This window comes from Anabrus simplex, chromosome 6 (assembly GCF_040414725.1).
Source record: "Anabrus simplex isolate iqAnaSimp1 chromosome 6, ASM4041472v1, whole genome shotgun sequence".
Taxonomy (NCBI): Eukaryota; Metazoa; Arthropoda; class Insecta; order Orthoptera; family Tettigoniidae; genus Anabrus; species Anabrus simplex.
Genome location: NC_090270.1, coordinates 297903679 through 297926720, shown reverse-complemented (window position 1 = coordinate 297926720; position 23042 = coordinate 297903679). Strand labels below are relative to the sequence as shown.

General features: G+C 42.0%; 1 protein-coding gene across 1 annotated transcript in view; it reads left to right on the top strand.

Annotated features, from left to right (window-relative positions):
- Positions 1 to 23042, top strand: part of LOC136876481 (trypsin) — a 92944-nt gene that overhangs the window by 66768 nt on the left and 3134 nt on the right. Inside the window, exons 5-7 of the mRNA XM_068228452.1 lie at positions 2030 to 2146; positions 3889 to 4008; positions 10420 to 10536. Coding sequence (XP_068084553.1) covers positions 2030 to 2146; positions 3889 to 4008; positions 10420 to 10536 — 354 coding nt within the window. The remainder of the gene's footprint in view (positions 1 to 2029; positions 2147 to 3888; positions 4009 to 10419; positions 10537 to 23042) is intronic.

Below are 23042 nucleotides of genomic sequence, written 5' to 3'. Positions count from 1 at the left end.
CGGAAGAGGAATTAGGGACTGGAATAATTTAACAGGGGAAATATGATCCATAAATTTTCTAGTTCTTTGAAATCATAAGACAAGGTAAACACACGATAAGGTGACATTCCTAAATGCAGATCAGTGATTGATTGATTGATTGATTGATTGATTGATTGATTGATTGATTGATTGATTGATTGATTGATTGTGAAACTTTCTCTCGTATATATTTGTATACATCCGTATGCCTAGAGTAAAACGCAACGTCGAAATTTTTTTTGTTACTTGCTTTACGTCGCACCGACACAGATATGTCTTATGGCGACGATAGGATAGGAAAGGCCTAGGAAGTGGAAGGAAGCGGCCGTGGCCTTAATTAAGGTACAGCCCCGGCATTTGCCTGGTGTGAAAATGGGAAACCATGGTAACCCATCTTCAGGGCTGCCGACAGTGGGGCTCGAACCCACTATCTCCCGATTACTGGATACTGGCCGCACTTAAGCGACTGCAGCTATCGAGCTCGGTAACGTCGAAATTGACGAGCAGGCAGTCAATTGGCGTCATGTTAAAATGCATGTATTCGGTAGCTCAGGCCATACTATTATATTATTATTATTATTATTATTATTATTATTATTTTATTATTATTATTATTATTATTATTATTATTATTATTATTATTATTATTATTATTATTAGAGATATGGTGCCGTCTCGTACAGGGTGGTCATAATAAGTGATGGTGGTGGTGATTATTGTTTTAAGAGGAAGTGATGATGTCATCCGTTCAGTCAAATCCGACCATCGGCGATTCTAAGAATTAGCGCTCTCCAAGTTGTCCTGTTCCACACTGCCTCCTTTAGTTGTTCCAAAGCGAGGGTGGTGTTTGTTTTAGTGGTGTCTACCAACGACTCCTCTGGCGACCTGGTCTTCTTGTACCGCTGATCATTCCTAGCATAATTGCTTTTTCTAATGCATCTGATCGCATAGTGTGGCCAAAGTAAGCTAGTCTCAACTTCATAATGTTACCAACCAATGACATTCGGAGCGCGATGCGCTCTAAAACTGCCTTATTGGTGATTTTTGCAGTCGATGGTATTCGTAAGAGTCTTCGCCAGAGCTCAAATGAGGAAGTCCAACTAGGCAACCATCCTCTATGTAGCCTAATACTAATCAGGCCGGGCGAGTTGGCTGTGCGGTTAGGGGCGCACAGCTGTGAGGTTGCATCCGGGAGAGAGTGGGTTCGAACCCCACTATCGGCAGCCCTGCAGATGGGTTTTCGTGGTTTCTCATTTTCACACCAGGCAAATGCTGGGGCAGTACCTTAATTAAGGCCACGGCCGCTTCCTTCCCATTCCCAGGCTTTTCCTATCCCATCGTCACCATAAGATCTATCTTTGTCGGTGCGACGTAAAACAAATAGCAAACAAAATACTACAAACTACAAAATGGATAGAAGAAACGAGAAAATACGTGGAAAAATTTGGTATTGATCCTGAAGAGGTCTGGAATAGAGGAATGTTTCGACTTACGATTGATAAATTCAAGGTGTTCCGGGAAAAGCAAAATAAAAAGGCTAAGAATATTTGATCTGAGGAGAACAGGAACTGCAGCCAAATGATCTGGGAGAAGAAAATAGGATTAACCACCAATTGTTTCCCATAGTCCAAAGTACGCTAAAATCGATGATAATAATAATAATAATAATAATAATAATAATAATAATAATAATAATAATAATAATTTATGAAATCAATTAAATGCCCACAACAACGATGTTCATCGTCCGGCAAATTCTATCATCACACACTTGCCTCTGTACACGCATTGTTGTCTCACATCCCAGACATGAGGTTATGACCGCCATATACTATGACTTGTTTACTTTCGCATTCCTTCCATAAGTTCTCTGTGGTTGACGTTATTTTACAAACACGGAGAGCACAAAAGAAAATTAAAGCGAATATGTTTTGCATCAATTGATTAACTTAGTGCTTTATTTATTCATAAAAGTAGATCACGTACCTGAATGATTATTTGTCCCTAGGTGAGCTCACCCTTCCCTATCGATGGGGTGGAGATAAAGATTGCTAATCTCGCCACTGAAGGACAGATCGTTCCCATTGGGACTCAAGCAACCATCGTCGGATGGGGAAAGACAACGGTGAGTAATACCCGGTGTGAAACAGTAACAACAGTACCACCGACGACAGCGGAATAATTACATAAGTATAGTCAGCAGTGATTTTCATACTAGCAATAAAGAATACAGCGTTTCTTTATTATTTGACCTGGACACTAACCTAACAGTTCTGTTTCCTCCCAATCGGTTGTGCCAGAGAAGTAGGAGCTGTAGAAAAAGATTTACACACCCCAAAAAAGTTTTGCACCACCTGTACATTTTGTGTTCGTGAAGGATGTTCGCTCTAAGAGTTGTTGCATGAGAAACAGACATCCGAATTACGTGTAACACTACCTGTTAGCGGACGTGGATGTAATACACGCAGTATCAGAACAGTCCAGAAGTGTACGCTGTTACTCTCACCTGTGGACACAACATGACAATATAACTGTGTCCTGCGCAGTACCCAAACATGCCTCGATGAGTCATTACCTCTTTTGACCGTGACAAGTCATCAGCAAGGCCTTTCTGTAAGGGCAATTGCCGCCCTAGTTGATGTACACCATAGCGACGTTGTCACCACATACAGTCACTATCGTGTGACACAAAAGCAGCTAACGACCGTTACGTGTGAATCCTGGATCGGAGGAACCTGCCAGACACCGCAACACAACTACGTAATGCCTTACGGAAGGAAACTGGTAAGTCTTTGTCTACGCGGACAGTCAGAAATCGTCTCTATAGGGACCACCTGTACTCAAGAGTTCCTTGGCGAGTACCTGCACGCACATCCCAACACCATGGCACCAGGTACGGATGGTCAAGGGAGTACTTGGACTGGAATCTGGGAGAATGGTGGCGGGTCCTCATCACGGATGAGTGCCGTATGAGTGTGACGCTGGATAATAGTCGGAGGAGAGTTTCGAGAGAGCGACGTAAAGCCCGTTAGGGAGACGGATCCATCATGTATTGAAGCGGCAATATGTATGGATGTCGGACGCTACTCATCGTCGTAGAAGGCAATTTGACTGGCACACAATACCGGAACAGAATCCTCGGGCCCATTTTTCAACCATTTCGACAACCTTTCGGCGACAGATTAGTTCTGCAAGACGACAACGCGCGCTCGCATCGCTCCAATCTTGTGTACCTCTTCTTCAGGGAGGCCCACATCCATCGGATGGACAAGCTCGCGTTGATTCTGGACATGAATCCCATTGAACATGCCTGAGATATGCTGAAACAGGCACTGCGACGACAAACGAATCAACCTTTCACCCAGGCCGACCTCCGGAGGTCTGGTGTCGAAGAGTGCGACAGGATCGACCAGGACAGCCTCTACCGCCTTGTGGACAGCATGCAACGACGGGTGCGATCAAACTTCACTGCGCGGGGTGGAGTAACACCATTACTGAGAGGCAGAATCACATTCCTATGTTCGATAGGCGGATACACGTTGCCAGAAACAGTGTTTCTGTTGCCCCTGTCGTTGCTTTTTCTTTGCATCAGTCGTGTCATGCTTGACATAAAGTGTGCATTTGTGATCCATACATTCCGTGGGGTCATCGACAACCCAGAAACGCGCAACTCCAGGTGATGCAAAACTTTTCTTGAGGTGCGTACTTTACGCTTCAGTAGGATACAAGGTATTTGATATTTTAATCAAATGGTTGCATGAGATATTTCAGTAACTATTTCCAGCATTGTGTGTATTAAGCATTCGGAAACAAATATCTCATTTGATCTTTGGTTTTAAAATGCTGTTTATTTATTTCTTTTCATAGATGGAAGGGGAAACATCTCCCTATTTGCAAAAGGCCCAAATGAAAGTCATCGGCTGCATGCAAGAGTCCATGATCTGCACACTAGCCAACAAAGCGGATGTTGTGTTCGGCAGCGCTGGTGTATGTATCGTCACGAGTCATATGGAACATTTCTTCAAATTTTAGTTTACAAAAATATAGTCAAGTTCAATACATGAGTGAATACATAATTGCTTACGAGTACCGGTAGTGTATGACCGCAAAGGCATTCATACGAGATTCACAGAATATACGCTAGCATTTTTCACTTGCAGGTATCGTAACTTACTGACAACGCAGTCACTTAGGATTTTACCCAAAATTTACCAAATATTATTTAAATCATTCCATTACGTGAATACAACTCACGAACTGAATCTGAAGAATAGTCACCGAATATCATGTCTTCAGGAAATTATGAACAAATGCATTGCAACTGGGAAATATCCCGGTGGTAACGACAGTGAGGTGGCGTGGGAATATATATATGGAGAGAGAGAGAGAGTAATAAATAATTTACAAGATTATGAACAACTGCAAAAACACCTCGACAATGTTGTGAGATAGACAGCAAGCAATCACAGTCAGCCAGTTCTATCAATAACTGATGTGACCTCTTGAAGTCTGAAACTTAGGTAATTAGGAGTTGCCTCCACTTCCAGCGATCTTGAGCCATGTTTTGCCCATTAACTCCGGCGATTTTACGGATGTCCTTGTCCCAGCGATCCGGTGGCCTTCCTCGCGGTCTCAGTTTATCTCTTGGGTTCCATTGGAGAACAACCTTGGTCCATCTGTCATCCCTTCTTCGGGCCACATGTCCTGCCCATTGCCACTTCAAGGTTGAAATTCTCGTTATGATGTCAACGAAATTTGGGATTGCTCTTATGTCATTGACCCTCTTTCTACCTCTTCTGGTAAACCCAAGCATAGACTTCTCCGTTCCTCTCTGGGCAGTTCTTAGTTTCCGTTTAGTGAATTCATTCATTCTCCAGGTCTCACAGGCATAGGTCATGACAGGGAGAATGCATTGGTCATGAACTTGCTTCTTTAGGTTTACTGACATGTTGGATTTGAAGACGGTTGAATATCGTCCAAATGCCTCCCACCCTAATAGTATGATGATAAACGGGGTTAAAAATCAAATAGTGAGTTTCACTAACAGAAAAAGTCTTCGTAGTTTTAATTACTGTGTTGATAGGGTGAAAGTTCCTTATGGGAAAGGAAATATCTTCATTGGAGTAATCACATAAACCGGATTGTAAATAAGGGGTACAGATCACTACACACGGTTATGAAAGCATTTAGGGGTTGTAGTAAGGATGTAGAGGAGGGGGCATATAAGTCTCTGCTGAGACCCCAACTAGAGTATGGTTCCGGTGTATGGAACCCTCACCAGGATTACTTTATTCGAGAACTGGAAAAAATCCAAAGAAAAGCAGCTCGATTTGTTCTGGGTGATTTCCGACAAAAGAGTAGCGTTACAAAATTGTTGCAAAGTTTGGGCTTGGAAGACTTGGGAGAAGGGAGACGAGCTGCTCGACTAATTGATATGTTCCGAGCTGTCAGTGCAGAGATTGCGTGGAATGATAAAAGGTTGGAATTAAGGGGGGGGGGGGGGAAATTGAGGTAAATATTCGTTTATAGGAAGAGAAGTTAGGAATTGGAATAGCTTAACAAGGGAGATGTTGGATAAATTTCCAAATTCTTTGCAATTATTTAAGAAAAGACTTAGTAAACAGAGAGGGAATCTGCGACCTGGGCGACTGCCCTAATTTCAGATCAGTGGTGATTGATTGATTGATTGATTGATTGATTGATTGATTGATTGATTGATTGATTGATTGATTGATTGATTGATTGATTGATTGATTGATTGATTGATTGATTGATTGATTGATTGATTGATTGATTGATTGATTGATTGATTGATTGATTGATTGATTGATTGATTGATTATGATGTTCTTTCGAGTGCTCTACTAACTTTTTTTCAATAAGTTCAGTACAATTAGCGGATATAAGAAAACGCGACACCTCTGTGTAGTTATTTTAGTTTTAAACACCGCGATAAGCCGTCTTTCTTAGCTCTTCCCCTACTTCACCCCATGCAAACATTTTTCTGTGGTTTGGAGCTCTTCTATTCCTTCACTGATTAATGCAAAGACCAGTTGATTGTCCATTTATTTTACTCTTTAACCAAACAATCGCCGTTGCAATCAGAAGTTCCGTCTGCCATGTGACCTAATATTCGAGACAGCACCGTAGCAAGAACAGGAGGCGACCGACTGCGCGTGGGAACTGGTGAAGCGGCTCAGCAACATCCTCGAGCATGCCCGACCACCTGAAGATAGCTAGTGACCGGATAATCGTCCGATATGACCTGCAGACTAGAGATAGGCGAAGTCGTTCCTTTTGTGGAACAGTTCCGGTTGATCCTGTTCCGAAAAAATACTATGTTCCCAATATGAGTTCCAAAAATAACAGTGCAGTGTATAGGAGTTGGAGGAATGAGAACATATCTACAAACCACTTGCTCGTGTATGCTAATTCGAAAATTGTTTCCTCACTGCGAGTATCATGCTGTGCTTTAATTGGATGCGCTTTAGGGTAGGTTAGCCTAAACAAAGCAAACTGGTACTTATCTCTATCCAGAGGATACTAGGACCAACAAGAGTAGGATCGCAGGGACTGGAAGCTGATGACGTGGTAAATTTGTGGACCAAGAAAGCTGCATTGAGTGACATAATCCTTTCAAATAACTACACAGTACATTTAGGCTACTCATTTGACGGTATTTATACATTTAAAATACTCGTTAGTCCGCCTCTGTGGTGCAGTGGTTGTTGTGATAGCTGCCACCCCCGGAGGCCCGGGTTCGATTCCCGGCTCTGCCACGAAATTTGAAAAGTGACACGAGGGCTGGAACGTGGTACACTCAGCCTCGGGATGTCAACTGAGTAGAGGGGATCGATTCCCTCCTCAGCCATCCTCGAAGTGCTTTTCCGTGGTTTCCCACTTCTCCTCCAGGCAAATGTCGGGATGGTACCTAACTTAAGGCCACGGCCGCTTCCTTCTCTCTTCCTTGTCTATCCCTTCCAATCTTCCCATCCCCCCACAAGACCCCTGTTCAGCATAGCAAGTGAGACCGCCTGGGCGAGGTACTGGTCATCCTCCCCAGTTGGGATCCCTCGCTGAGTCCGAGGGAAAACCGACTCTGGGGGATAAACAGATGAAGTGGAAGAATAATAATAAGAAAATACTTATTATAATATATCCTAATAACTCTGATTTACAAATTGCTGTAGATAGCATAACACAAACAGTCGTAAACCGCGGTAAATAATGGTGGTACGGTAGTTGATAGTGCACGTGGTTAAACGCAGTGAAAATTAACAGTAACAAAAATGAATAAATCGGTGTTATGTCATGTATATTTATGGTAAGAGCAAATGTGCTGCATGCGTACGATGTGTTAGCATTCAGTCATGTGACGTGCAGACAGGATCTCGCAGTGTGCCTCGTTCATTTCTATGGCTTCATGCAGAGCAGACAGTCACATGCAAACAACAGTCTTAAAATATGTTTTAATCTTCTCCCCCTTTTCGCGTGTAAGTACCTCAGGTAATCAAAATTAAATACTAAAAAATTAAAATTGCTGTAGCTGTGAACGAAGTGTGCAGAGAATTAATACTCGTGTGTGTTTACACGTCGTGATAAAATATGTGTGTGTAAGGGCTAGCTCACAGCATTTGCTTGTCCTACAAAATATTTTGTAACAATCAGTTCCATATTTTGCGTGTGTTCAGTTTTACGATAGAGAGTGATGCGTGCGTATAAAATCAAAGAAGTATACTATCGAAAATAAGAAGTAGCGCGTTTATTATCATGTATAGTCTGTTGTTATCTTACACATTAGAGAGTTTCAGTGTTCGATTCCATGCATGTAACTTTTTACGGAAACTGTGCTTTTGTGTCATGAATCATGTGTGGACAGCATACGAAATAAGGAGTGAGGTATTTTTATTTTACCATTAATCAGAGAGGTCAGTGTTCGATTACATATGTTGCATGTATTTGAGTTTTTTTTTATTCTGACGCTGAACAGAGTGAACAGGGTTTGAATCCATAATTTCTTTTAGTCTGTCATGGTGACTAAATCAGAGAGATCAGAGATCGAATCCTATAACTGTAATACTGATTTTTTTCTGTTGCAAGTTTTAGAGATTTTCTTTTTTTAAGCTAACATTCAACAGAGAAATCCGAGTTCAAATCCATCACAGTAATAGAAAGAGAGATTTTTATAGTGATTATGTGTTTGGTATTTTTATTCTACCATTAATCAGAGAGATCAAGGTTCGATTCCATGTGTTGCATGTATTAGAGTTTTTAATTTTGACGATGAATAGAGAACAGTGTTCGAATCCATGATTTTTTATTCTGTTACGGTAACTAAATCAGAGAGCGATTAAAGTTCGAATCTATATCTGTAATACAGATTTTTTCTGTTGTATGTGTTAGAGATTTTCTTTTTTTAAACTGACATTCAACAGAGAGATCAGTGTTCGAATCCAACACAGTAATAGAGAGAAATATATATTTTATAGTGGTTATGTGTTTAGTATTTTTATTCTTCAATTAATCAGAGATAACATGGTTCGATTCCATGTGTTGCATGCATTAGTTATTTTTTATTCTGACGATAAACAGAGAGAATATGGTTCGAAGCCATGATTTTTTATTCTGTTACGGTGACTAAATCAAAGAGATCAGAGTTCGAATCTATACCTTTAATACAGTTTTTTTTCTGTTGCATGTCATATACATTTCCTTTTATTAATCTGACATTCAACAGAGAGATCAATGTTCGAATCCATCACAGTAATAGAGGGAGATAATTTTTTAGTTGTTATGTGTTTGTGTCATAAATTTAATATTATATTGAATTATGTGTAGACAGCACAGGAAATAAGGAGTGAGGTAGTTTTTAATTCTTACAATAATCAGAGAGATCAGGGTTCGAAATCCATGTGATGCATGTATTAGAGATTTTTAATTCTAATGCTGAACAGAGAGAGATCAGAGTTCGAATCCATGATTTTTTATTCTGCTACAGTAACGATTGTGTTTGAGTCATAAATTTGATGTTATATTCGCGAAATAAGGGGAGTGGGAAGTAGTTTTATTCCATGCAATCATCTGCCTGCGTGTCAATTCCCCTTGTTTTTATCAACAAGATGCTCCGCCCTCCTCCTAACATACATTTATAATCATGGTAAGTTTTTTCTGTTCAGAACACGATGGGAATGTATGCTGACTATTCATATCTTTACTGTGAGATAACAACAGCTTATATATGTTCTAAACACAAAAAATTGTTGCCATTGCTAGAGGGCACAGCTCAATGCATTTTTCCTGTCCTCTGTAACAGGATTGAACCTGTACAGATTAACAGCATGTTTCATCTAGTTAAGATGGGAGGTCACGCGTCAGATGGAGACGTAAAGCCTTAACGACGGTGTAGTTAAGCTTCCTCCAAAATATTAGAGGGGGAGGAACATCTTGCGCAGGTGGGCATATGTCCGTAAAACTGTCAGACAGCGGTAAAACTACGAGGAGGAGGGATTGAGCTGACCTCTGTGACGTCATGCTGTCGGATACAGAGCGTTCCATTTTCACATCAGTCAAATAAGACGTTCGGAAGGGGCATCTCGCAAGATGGCCCTAGAGTCCACTGAGGTTAGGCCCTCTCTAAGATGGTGTCGGGAAGGGGGATGTAACGAGAAAAGAAGTATAGCCATCTAACTGTAGAACTGTGAGGAGGAGGAACGTGGCTAAGTCCCGTCAAGATAACAGCAGTAAGGTTAGCGATCGTTCGGAGCATGTCAAGATGGGCAGTTAGCCCTGAAACTAGAGTCCTTAGGCCCCTCCAAGATGGTGTCGGGAAGGAGCATGTCGAGAAGGGCAGCCAGACTAAAAACTATAATCCTCTCAGGTTAGGCCCCTCAAAGATGGTGTTGGGAAGGCGCATGACGAGAAGGGCAGCTAGCCTTAAAACTAGGGTCCTCCGAGTTTAGGCCCCTCTAAGATGGTGCTGGGAAGGGGCATGGCGAGAAGGGCAGCTAGCTTTAAAACTAGGGTCCTTAGGCCCCTCCAAGCTGGTGTCGGGAAGGGACATGTCGAGAAGGGCCATTAACCTTAAAATTAGAGTCGTTAGGCCCCCTCTAAGAAGGTGTCGGGAAGGGGCATGTCGAGAAGGGCAACTAGTCTTAAAATTATGATCCTCTAAGGTTAGGCCCCTCTAAGATGGTGTTGGGAATGGGCATGACGAGAAGGGCAGCTATGCTTAAAACTAAGGTCCTAAGACCCCGCCAAGATGGTGTCGGTAAGGGACATATATTATCCTTTTCCAAATATTGAACCCAGAGGTATTGTTGCAGATAAAGTACTTTCTCTGTCAGCTGCGATTCGATTAATTGGAGCGCGAATGCTTATACAGTCTTATTTCTCGTTTCAGAAATTCTGTGAAAATGAGTGTTACAAGCAGACAACCAGATGGGCCATATGCAGTTGGATATGCAAAATGAAAGGCGATTTCTTGAATAATATGCCCGCTATGGAGAGTGGATATAAGGTAATAGCATTGTAATTATGGCAAAAATAAGAGGAACATCAAATGTAGAATATCACAAGCAAGGAAGGTCGTCATTAAGAAGAGAAATTTATTTGCTTCGAACACTGACATACAAGGGCGTACCCAGGATTTGAACTAGAGGAGGACAGCTCATGCCAGATCGAAGGGAAGGTGGGGGGTGGGGGTGCAACACGATGACATGTAGTTCTTACAAAAGCGGGTAAATATAGAATTTTGAAAAAAATATTATTCGTCATAAACACAATATTGCATTGTTACGAGGGTAATCCCTAAAATAAGGTCTCCTATTATTTTATAAATACAGAACTCTGTTCGTGTGGCTGTTGGTCACAATATTGTGAAGAGTGTCTCCCGCGCTCGCATATAAACATGTTTACGCCACACTGAGGCACTCAGTCTTGTCTTGGCAGCCGTTGAGAATCCCGTTGGATGTTACCGCCAAGTGCGAAGTGCACGCAGGTATTCTGTTTTTGAACGCAAAAGGTACTGAACCGATTGAAATCCATCGCCAGTTGACGAACAAAGAAGCAGGAGACCGTCAATTTCCGTCGAAACAGTCGTGAAGGTTGAGCAAATCATGCGTGAAGATCGGCGGATCACCCTGGATGATCTCTGCACTTTGGTTCCTGAGGTTTCCCGAAGCGCCGCTCACAGAATGTTAACGGAAAAGTTGATATACCGGAAGGTGTGCGCAAGATGGGTGCCACGCACGCTGACTGAACAACATGGCGGCGAGCTGGTTTGACATGGACATACAAAAATTGCCACAGCGTCTACAAACATACATCGACCGAAATGGCGATTATGTAGAAAAACAGCTAAATGTTCAAGCTGTAAAACGATGTAAACCATTGTAGAAATAAACGGGTTTATGTATTTATAAAAAAATAGGAGACCTTATTTTTGGGATTACCGTCGTATAATTTTATTAATATTTCTTATTTTACAAAGACGCTTAGGTAGCGTGATTAGACGTCCCGTTTTCAACGGGAACGATTGGCCCTGCTTTTCGACTGTTGTTCCATTGTCCCCATGAAAGTAAAACGGGGAGCTAAATTGTCCCTTTTTATTAATTCCGGTCTAATTTTGACATTTGTTTAATAATGACAGTGATTGTTGGTCAGGAGAACGGTAGCTTGTAAGAGAGGCTCCGCCCCGACGTTGCTAGTTATCCGCGACGGGCGGAAGGGTTAGTTCACACATGCAGGCACACGTGCCATATTAACTCCATATACCTTGTTTGTTTTGTGTTTTTTAAATATATTTTCTCCAGCGAAATGATCTAACTGGGAGAATTTTGTATGGATCAGGAGAAAAAAATGGTTATATACTATACTATAAAACCCCAGAGCTTGCGTAACACATCGACGTAGCAAAAACAAATGAAAAAAGGCTCTTCAAGTCCAGAGCTCCGGATAATAGCGTTTCTACAGTATTCTAAAAACTGTCCGATAAGTCGAGACGTTAGTCAGCACATTCCTAACAGTACACGGATTATTATTATTATTATTATTATTATTATTATTATTATTATTATTATTATTATTATTATTATTATTCCTTTGCTGGCGAGATGTAGTGTTTACAGTGCACTATGTCTTCTGGTATGGGCTATATCAAATTTGTTACTTTCATTGACCTGTCTCAGAATTATCCTTGGCTTTGACAATATGAAAGTGACTGAGGTATGAGTGATGCTAGTAATACCATTCCTTCTGCAGCCAGTCCCTGTTATGAATGGTGTGAAAATATTGCTCACAGGCTCGGTTGGTGCATGCATTTCAGTGGGCTTGGCAGACTGATATGTAATAGCAACGACTGGCTCGGTGAGGAAAGCAACGGGAAACTACCTCATTTCCCTAGTACGCCTCTTCAGTGACGCCTAGGCTATTTATGACAGCTGTTGGCGGAGCTGCAGAGGATCAAACCAGCCTTCGGGCTGAATACCCAACACATTATTATTATTATTATTATTATTATTATTATTATTATTATTATTATTATTATTATTATTATTATTACGAAGATATTATGGAAAGCAGAGGTTTAAGAAGGTTCGGGTATGAATAGGTGAATATAAGACAGTCAGAAGATAGATTTAAAACTTTAAAATTATATCTATGTTCCTTTCTTTTTTTTTTTCCTTTTTAAATTTAAAATTTTACACTTTGTTAAAAAAGGCAACAGTTCAGGTACAAAACTATCTCGTTAGCTTACGTAAAATGTTAAAAAAAAACCAAGATAATCGACAAATCGCCAATTGATAATCAGAGATTAAAGCTCCCAAATTTACAAATGTTACTTGAGCACTACTGCTTTATTCAATCAACAGTTAAGAAGACTGATCTCCCAATTTCTTTTACACCAGTAGGAAAAGCATTATTATTCAATCAATTTACACCTAGGAATCTATTTTTTTTAATTCACACTTCCTAGGCCTATCAAAGGCACAACCTACATTTAACAAAATCACACAGTATCCACTGTCTTTACTGCTCAACAGTCTGGTATCTTCAACATGAAATAAATGGAACTAAACAGGGGTAACAAGTACCCATTCTACGTGACCTTTGGTAGAAACAAAAAGGTTAAATTACTGGCCAAGAACCATAATGGTAAGGAGGCGAACTCTTCCACTCCTAGAAGTTTACATTAACTGCATAAAACCCATTTGGGCTTACGGCCCGACGTTACAGAGGCTAAGCCTATACTACGGAGGTGACTAGATGGAGAAAAGTAGTTAAGTTACAGAAATTACAAGATAGAAAAGATTACAAAATCATAGTCACCTCACAATCAAGTTGAGAGGAACATAAGAAGGTACATCACTCTCTATTCCCTGATTTCGGATAAGTTCGGTTTGTTCGAAATTTACGTTTGGAGTTTGAAATTTACATTTTAGAAATTGAAGTTACATTACTAAAGATATGAAACTTTCCCCTCGTGTTAGCTTTGAAAGACTATCAGATTTTAAACTGGATCTGCCATTACCTTGAGCTGGTGGACTTCCCGAAGGTGGACGAGGTGCCCCCGCCTCCCTTACGAACACACACTAGACGTAGACTGGAGCGATCACAAAGACAACCTGGTCCGAAAAATGCCAGCTTTTATAGTAGAGGGGAAAGTTCCAGAAAACTCTGAGCCAAGGTCCGACACACCCCCAATTCTTATTGGATAATCAAATAAATACCGGAAGGTAATTGAGAGAAAAATAATGTACACAATTTTTAATTGGGCAACATCTTAAGTTGGCGGGAAGAGACAGAAGTGTTGTAAACTTTAACACACCGAAAACAAAGTATAAACAATTCAGTTTAGGAAACCTTAACATACCATATTACTCTAGAATGTTAATAGTTCATCTTCACGCCAGAGGGCACAACATACATTAAGTTTATAGTAGCGACATCTGTTGAGAAATGTTCAAACTTCTCTTACCAGTTGTTGCGTCCGACTCGTTGGCTGAATGGTCAGCGTACTGGCCTTCAGTTCAGAGGGTCCCGGGTTCGATTCCCGGCCGGGTCGGGGACATTAACCTTCATTGTTTAATTCCAATGGCCCGGGGACTGAGTGTTTGTGCTGCCCCCAACATCCCTGCAACTCACACACCACACATAACACTATCCTCCACCACAGTAACACACAGTTACCTACACATGGCAGATGCCGCCCACCCTCATCGGAGGATATGCCTTAAAAGGGCTGCACTCAGCTAGAAATAGCCACATGAAATTATTTATTTACCAGTTGTTGCAAGCTTTATACTTCAGAGGGCATTCTGCAAGGCGCTTAATTTAAATGTACGGTGCGGGTGTACCTTTGATGCTATTATTATTATTATTATTATTATTATTATTATTATTATTATTATTATTATTATTATTATTATTATTATTATTATTATTATTATTAGCGTATGGCAAGGAAGTTATATACATAATATAGGCCTACAACATATACGCAATAACAAAATATATTGATTCACTTCAGGCGTTAGTATTATCTGTTATATCTGAATGTCCAACTTTTGAATCCACTGTAGTGCTTCCGCTGTTAGCGATAGGTAGTCTTCCAATCTACCTGGATAAGCCCGTAGCTGACACTCGTTTACAATGTGCGGAATGGTCTAGCGAGCAGGCGAGGGGCTCCACAATCACATTCTGGAGATGGTACAAAGTTCAACTTGTAGAGAGAATCCCTGCACCTTCCATGATCTGACCTGATCCTGTTCAGTCTGGACCAAGTTGCACACGGCAGTTGGGATCCGTTAGCAATTTTTTCCCCTCTGAAGATGTTATGCAGGAGCAAGTCAGAAGAGTTATTCCAGTGGCCTTTCCACTCCTCCAAAGCACTGAAATTGGTGGACATCTTCAGAGCAGCATCACTAAGGGGTGGCATGTCGTGATTTTAGTCTTTGGAGACTAAGAGCTGGTATGTCATTAAGAAGAGGTAGCAGAGGATTTTTGCAGATCTTGTTGCACTCTCGAACAAGAGCGCTGGGTCTTCGTAAGTCAGGTGGCAGTATTTCAGACAACAGTGGGAGCCAGTGAACTGGAGTTGATATGATGGTGGCAGATATAAGACGCATGCTGGTATTCAATTGTGGGTCAGTATACTTTGCACATGGGCTATTAAGCCACACTGGAGCACAATAGCCGGCAGTAGAGAAAACCAGTGCCAAGGCTGAAGAGCGCAGGATGTTCACAGTAGATCCCCAAGTAGTACCGGTACCAGTTAGCTTCTGAATAAAATTGCTGCGGGTTTCCACACGGTAAAAATGTCGCGTTGAAAGAACAAAAACTTTGTGAGGAAATAGTTTCTTCAGAAAGGTATGTGAATGATGGCAATCATAAGTGGTAGTGTAATTCTCCGTTCTATGATCAATTCGACTGAATTTCTGCAAGTTCTCTTGTTATAAGGCAAATACATCAATACACCTGAGTTTTATATTTTGGAACAAATAATTTCTGAACCACTGTTAAAACCTTAAAAATACACCAAATACACATCAGTTCTTTGTTTCAACTGGGAAATAACTTATTTAGATGTGATATATTCTAAAGAGCTACTGCTGAATTTTAATTACATGTGTCCTGTTTTGTACCTTCTTTTAGTCAAGAAAATCTTGAAATGTCCGGGGTTTTTTCTTTGGAAAATCTGGTCACCCTATTTTGGACTAATAACAGTTTTGCGGAATTGCAGAAATTGTTTCTAAAACTTTCTTTTCGACACTCTGCTGATTTTATTTAACACCATTGCGATGCACGCTCGTCAGATATAATCCCGTGAGCCTTTCCTCCGCCATAGTGATTCTTAGCCAGGTCTTCACTCTTCAAAGCGTATTGAAGGACCATTCTACGGTGGCCGTATTGACTGCAATTGTGATCAAAATCGAGAATTCTCGCCTCATGACCGGGAAGAAAACATTGGTTTCCTTGAAAAGGTCAGTGACATCAATATTCTTTGACTTGTCCTCAGTTAAATTCTTTCTCTTCCACAGATTGCACCGTAGGTCCAGCACCGTGGCGATATCATGAAATTTATAAAACTTTATGAAAGGTTGTGCATTTTGTTTCAAGTTACTGATACTTATTTTCAATCAAAATCAATCAATCAATTAATCAATCAATCAATCAATCAATCAATCAATCAATCAATACTGATCTGCATTTAGGGCAGTCGCCCAGGTGGCAGATTCCCTATCTGTTGTTTTCCAAGCCTTTTCTTAAATGATTTCAATGACATTGGAAATTTATTGAACATCTCCCTTGGTAAGTTATTCCAATCCCTAACTCCCCTTCCTATAAATGAATATTTGCCCCAATTCGTCCTCTTGTATTCCAACATTATCTTCATATTGTGATCTTTCCTACTTTTAAAGACGCCACTCAAAGTTATTCGTCTACTAATGTCATCCCACGCCATTTCTCCGCTGACAGCTCGGAACATACCACTCAGTCGAGCAGCTCGTCTCCTTTCTCCCAGTTCTTCCCAGCCCAAACTTTGCAACATTTTTGTAACACTACTCTTTTGTCGGAAATCACCCAGAACAAATCGAGCTGCTTTTCTTTGGATTTTTTCCAGTTTTTAAATCAAGTAATCCTGGTGAGGGTCCCATACACTGGAACCATACTCTAGTTGGGGTCTTACCAGAGACTTAATTGACCCCTCCTTTACATCCTTACTACAGCCCCTAAACACCCCCATAACGATGTGCAGAGAACTGTATCCTTTATTTACAATCCCATTTATGTGATTTATGTTATTTTGAGCAGGCATAGAGGTTGTAGTTTCACCAAAGCAAAATATGGGGAATGTTCTTGAGAAAATCGAATATTTAACGATGTTGTAAGCGAGTCAAGATATGGTGTAATTAGTGAACGTCTCCAGTAGTTATTACCACAGCCTGATGATGGCAGATTGCTCTGGTGTGTCTGCTTTTGAGCAAACCGAGGAACAGAAATTTGTATTTCCGATTCCGTGGCGAAGTCTTGTGCTTTCTGAAGTAATTCGTCAGTGACTTGGTCTGCCTCTTCACGGTCTTTGTTTAGTACGTCAATGATTCCGGTAATGTGCTCTCCCAACTTAACTAAATCCATGCTCTATGCTCGCAGGGCATTAACAATTGGTTCGAATACATGCAGCTGGTAGACTGATTTTCTCATGACGTATCTTCTTTTGATAGATAGTTACTCCAGTGCGTTGACAAGCTGGGGGACATTTTGTGCCAATATTCTAATGCTTTTGTATTCCTCAGACCATCTATTCTCGCACATTCGCGAAAGATTGGAACTCAGATTCCTACGAGAAGTCGATTCCTTGAAGAAGTTTATGGTATCCTTTGCAGTAGCAATGTGTTTCTAATTTCCGGTACGTTATTTATGTCGTTGACCACAAGATTTATTTTATGGATGGAGCAGTGGAAAATAATGCTCTGGAGTATTTGTTTTTCTTAAAATCGCGTGTATGCCACCCTCTCTGCCTGTCATTGTAGAGCAGCAGTCAATACCAAGTGCTACACAATATTCGTGTGGAAATTTATAGCTAACCAAAAGATTGCCATTTGCTTCTGAGATTGATGGGTCATCTTGGGTTTTCAGTTTCACAAAACCTATGAATTCTTGTTAGATATTGCAAAGGTTTTCATTGCAGAATCCCCAGATACGTCGGCTGTTTCTTCAGCTAAGATCACGCAAGCTGTCGCTTTCTTAGCATCATTTGTTACATTCTCCTTAATAACTTCGCCATACAAACCTATCAGATCATTTTGTATTTTTTGGTGACGTATACACGGCATTCCGACGACACTTCTCTAGGTGATCCTTCAATTTTACTGTCGCCAGAGTCCACTTGTAAGTTCAGCAGATCGAAGAAAACCCCTTCGTCCGCTTTTTTTCCTCGACGAGGCATTTCATGCGTGCTGCAGAAAATTACACAGGAAATAGTTGGTAATAATATCTGCTTGTTGTCTTCGATTTTGTTTTCTTAAAAAGTTTGCACTTGAACATCTGCAGGCGCATCTTCGCAGCGGCTGTTGCAGTTTTGTGAATGTTGGTGGCGACTTGATTCCGGCAGTCGTCGTGCATTTTCTTGAACTTTGTGAATGGCCTAATTACGAATGATCCTAAAACTCCCTGAACAGTGCAAGTGGCAGGAGGGAATAAAACAGTGCTTGCAGAGAATACCCTTCAGCCGTTTGAAGTACATCATCCATGGTTCGTATTGGTATAACCAGACACAGTTCAATTTCATTCGCAAATGGCTTGCATCAATTGCAAAATTGGAATTCTTAGGCGAAGCGCACGGACGTTTTAACAACTCCTTCCTCTTTTCCACCGTTCGCTGGAAAGATCGTCCTATATATCGCCCCAGGTAATTTTTGTGGCAGTCATCATTCTCTTCAGTTTCGGGACTGACTACAGAGGCAGACACTTGTTCTGATGTTGATGACGAAGATTCGACCTAATGGGCAGATATTTCTGCGGATGCTAAAGGATTGGACATTTGTCCGGTATCAGTTACAGACGAGCTTGGCGATCTAATTTCGTCATTGTTATCCTCGCTCCCACTGCTACTGTCACGTCCCATTTTCCTTCTACTTCTAAGAGTTGTAAAAAAGCAAACTCAACTCCGTACAGGCCATGAAGGCCCTTGGAGGAGTGGAAGGTCAAGTCTTCCACCATTGTTAACCTCGGCACGTGATGGGGTAGAGTGGTTAGCTATACGCCCGGCCGCCTTGGCCCCCAGGAATTAACCTGGTACTCATTTTTGTGTAGGCTGAGTGAACCTCAGGGCCATATGCACCTCCGGAAGTGGAAATCTCGTTTCTTAAATTTTACGACTTCCTGACGAGGATTCGAACCCACGTCTTTCCGGGCGAACCGAGCACGCCTTTACCGCCTCGGCCAGGCAGTCTAACAGTTGTAGTCCCTCCAAAATATAGGTACATAGATTTTGTAATTTATATAACTCAAAAAATCTATTTGGATTCTACAGTTCAATAGAGTTGAGCATTAAAAAATAAAATTGAAATTCTCTTCAGGTATTGTGTTCGTCGTTCGTTTAATTTACGGTACTGTTTATAACAGAATCCAGCATGCGCTACGATAGCCTACTTGGTTATATGTTCACTTTGATGTAAAAAAAGCAAAGTCACCTCCGTACAGACCATGAAGACCCTTGGAGGAGTGGAAGGTAAAGGCTTCCACCATTGTTAACCTCGGCACGTAATGGGGTGGAGTGGTTAGCCCTACGCCCGGCCGCCTTTGCCCCCAGGAATTAACCTGGTACTCATTTTTGGTGTAGGCTGAGTGAACCTCAGGGCCATATGCACCTCCGGAAGTGGAAATCTCGTTTCTTAAATTTTACGACTTCCTGACGGGGATTCGAACCCACGTCTTTCCGGGCGAACCGAGCACGCCTTTACCGCCTCGGCCAGGCAGTCTAACAGTTGTAGTCCCTCCAAAATATAGGTACATAGATTTTGTATTTTATATAACTCAAAAAATCTATTTGGATTCTACAGTTCAATAGAGTTGAGCATTAAAAAATAAAATTGAAATTCTCTTCAGGTATTGTGTTCGTCGTTCGTTTAATTTACGGTACTGTTTATAACAGAATCCAGCATGCGCTACGATAGCCTACTTGGTTATATGTTCACTTTGATGTGTTTATTATTATTACTATTATTATTATTATTATTATTATTATTATTATTATTATTATTATTATATGCGGATAAGCCCATTAGGACTACCCAAAGTACTTAGAGGCGTGCATTTGCCTTCATTTGTGCCCATATTTCTTTCATTCTTTTAGAGTGGGCTTCCTTTCTGTCTTCAGACCAGGTTGTTCCAGTCTTCTTTCTTTCTTTCTTAATCTGTTTATTGTCCAGGGTTGGCTTTTCACTCGGACGTAGCGAGGGATCCCACCTCTACCGCCTCAAGGGCAGTGTCCTGGAGCTTCAGACATCGGATCGGGGGATACAACTGGGGAGTATGACGAGTACCTCGCCCAGGCGGCCTCGCCTGCTATACTGAACAGGGGCCTTGGTGGGGGATGGGAAAATTGGAAGGGATAGACAAGGAAGAGGGAAGGAAGCGGCCGTGGCCTTAAGTTAGGTACCATCCCGGCATTCGCCTGGAAGAGAAGTGGGGAAACCACGGAAAACCACTTCCAGGATGGCTGAGGTGGGAATCGAACCCACCTCTACTCAGTTGACCTCCCGAGGCTGAGTGGACCCCGTTCCTGCCCTCGTACCACTTTTCAAATTTCGTGGCAGAGTCGGGAATCGAACCCGGGCCTCCGGGGATGGCACCTAATCACACTAACAACTACACCACAGAGGTGGACTCCAGTCTTCTTCTTTGGTATTTCCTCTTGGTCAACTTGCCATCTGTAAATTTTGAACCTGAAGGTTACCAATACCCTATTTTGGACATCTGCTGGTGTAATTCCTGCCTGTTTCAAATCGGTTTTGATTTCGCCAATCCATTTCATTGTGTCTGTTTTGGATTTATTGCTGTTTTCGTAGAATTGACTATTAGTTTTGTAAGTCTGTCTGGATGCATTATTTTAATATGCTGGATTCTGATAACCTACGTCTCCTAACATCACTGTGAATATTTGGGTATTGCTCGATTTCCTGTCTGCCTCTGAGTGGATATTGTCCGTCGGTGGGCCTAGAATTGTTCTTATTATTTTGCGTTCCTTTTTCTTAATTTTTTCAATGTCTGCTTTCATGTTCAAAATTAGTGTTTCTTATCTGGTTTAACGACTGTACTGTAATGCCTTAATTGTGTATACTTGGAAATACATTTCTTTGTTGTAGATATTTTGGGTTAGTCAGTATGCAGTTTTCATCTTACGGCATTTAATTTCATTGGCTTTTGTTCATCATCATCATCATCTGTTTACCCTCCAGGTTCGGCTTTTCCCTCGGACTCAGCGAGGGATCCCACCTCTACCGCCTCAAGGGCAGTGTCCTGGAGCTTCAGACTCTTGGTCGGGGGATACAACTGGGGAGTATGACCAGTACCTCGCTCAGGCGGCCTCACCTGCTATGGTGAACAGGGGCCTTGTAGCGGGATGGGAAGATTGGAAGGGATAGGCAGGGATGAGGGAAGGAAGCGGCCGTGGCCTTAAGTTAGGTACCATCCCGGCATTCGCCTGGAGGTAAAGTGGGAAACCACGGAAAACCATTTCGAGGATGGCTGAGGTGGGAATCGAACCCACCTCTACTCAGTTGACCTCCCGAGGCTGAGTGGACCCCGTTCCAGCCCTCTTACCACTTTTCAAAATTCGTGGCAGAGCCGGGAATCGAACCCGGACCTCCGGGGGTGGCAGCTAATCACGCTAACCACTACACCACAGAGGCGGCTTGGCTTTTGTTTCGAGTCCATTTTCCTGAATTGCTTCACCCAGATACATAAATGTTTATACTCGTTTACTATTATTATTATTATTATTATTATTAGTAGTAGTAGTAGTAGTATTGGTCCGCCTCTGTGGTATAGTGGTTAGCGTGATTAGCTGCCACCCCCGGAGGCCCGGGTTCGATTCCCGGCTCTGCCACGAAATTTGAAAAGTGGTATGAGGGCTGGAACGGGGTCCACTCAGCCTCGGGAGGTCAACTGAGTAGAGGTGGGTTCGATTCCTACCTCGGCCATCCTGGAAGTGGTTTTCCGTGGTTTCCCACTTCTCCTCCAGGCGAATGCCGGAATGGTACCTAACGTAAGGCCACGGCCGCTTCCTTCCCTCTTCCTTGCCTATCCCTTCCAATCTTCCCATCCCTCCACAAGGCCCCTGTTCAGCATAGCAGGTGAGGCCGCCTGGGCGAGGTACTGGTCATACTCCCCAGTTGTATCCCCCGACGAAGTGTCTGAAGCTCCAGGACACTGCCCTTGAGGCGGTAGAGGTGGGATCCCTCGCTAAGTCCGAGGGAAAAACCGAACCTGGAGGGTAAACAGATGATGATGATGATGATTATTATTATTATTATTATTATTATTATTATTATTATTATTATTATTATTATTATTATTATTATTATTATTATTTTAGCTCCTAGGGGGGCAACTGCCACCCCGTTACCCCTTGCTGGGTACGCCCTTGTTGACATAGGAATTACAAAGATATTTTTGAAGACTTTCGTCTGGAGTACGGTACGGCATTGTATGGAAGTGAAACACGGACAATGATTAGTTCAAAAAGCTTTTGAAATGTGGTGTTACTGAAGGATGCTGAAGGTGAGATTGGTAGAGCGAATCACGAATGAAATGATGCTGCATCGAACTGGTGAGAGGAGAACGGTGTAGCAAAATTTGACTAGAAGAGGTAGAATGATAGGACACAGCGTAAGACATCCTGGACTTGTTCAGTTAGCTTTTGAGAGAATTGTAGGCAGTAAGAATGGCAAGGGTAGACAAAGGTATGAATATGAAAAACAGATTAGAGTAGATGTAGGATGCAGCAGATACGTCCGACTCGTTGGCTGAATGGTCAGCGTCAGTTCAGAGGGTTCTGGGTTCGATTCCCGCCCGGGTCGGGGATTTTAATCGCTTCTGATTAATTTTTCTGACTCGGGGACAATGTGTCCGTCCCAACTCTCTCCTCATTATATTCAGACAACATACTTACCACACTACCAACCGCCACAGGAACACGCAATAGTCATTTCATCCCTCTAAATAGGGTTGGCGTCGGGAAGGGCATCCGGCCATAAACCAAGGCCAAATTCACATGTGCGACGCAGTTCGCAACCGCGACCCCACAGGTGTGGGAAAAAGCGGGAGGATAGGAAGAAGGAGAAGAAGAAGAAGGATACCGAGCTCGATAGCTGCAGTCGCTTAACTGCGGCCAGTATCTATTATTCGGGAGATAGTAGGTTCGAACCCCACTGTCGGCAGCCCTGAAAATGGTTTTCCGTGGTTTCCTCTTTCCACACCAGGTAAATACTGGGGCTGTACCTTATTTAAGGCCACGGC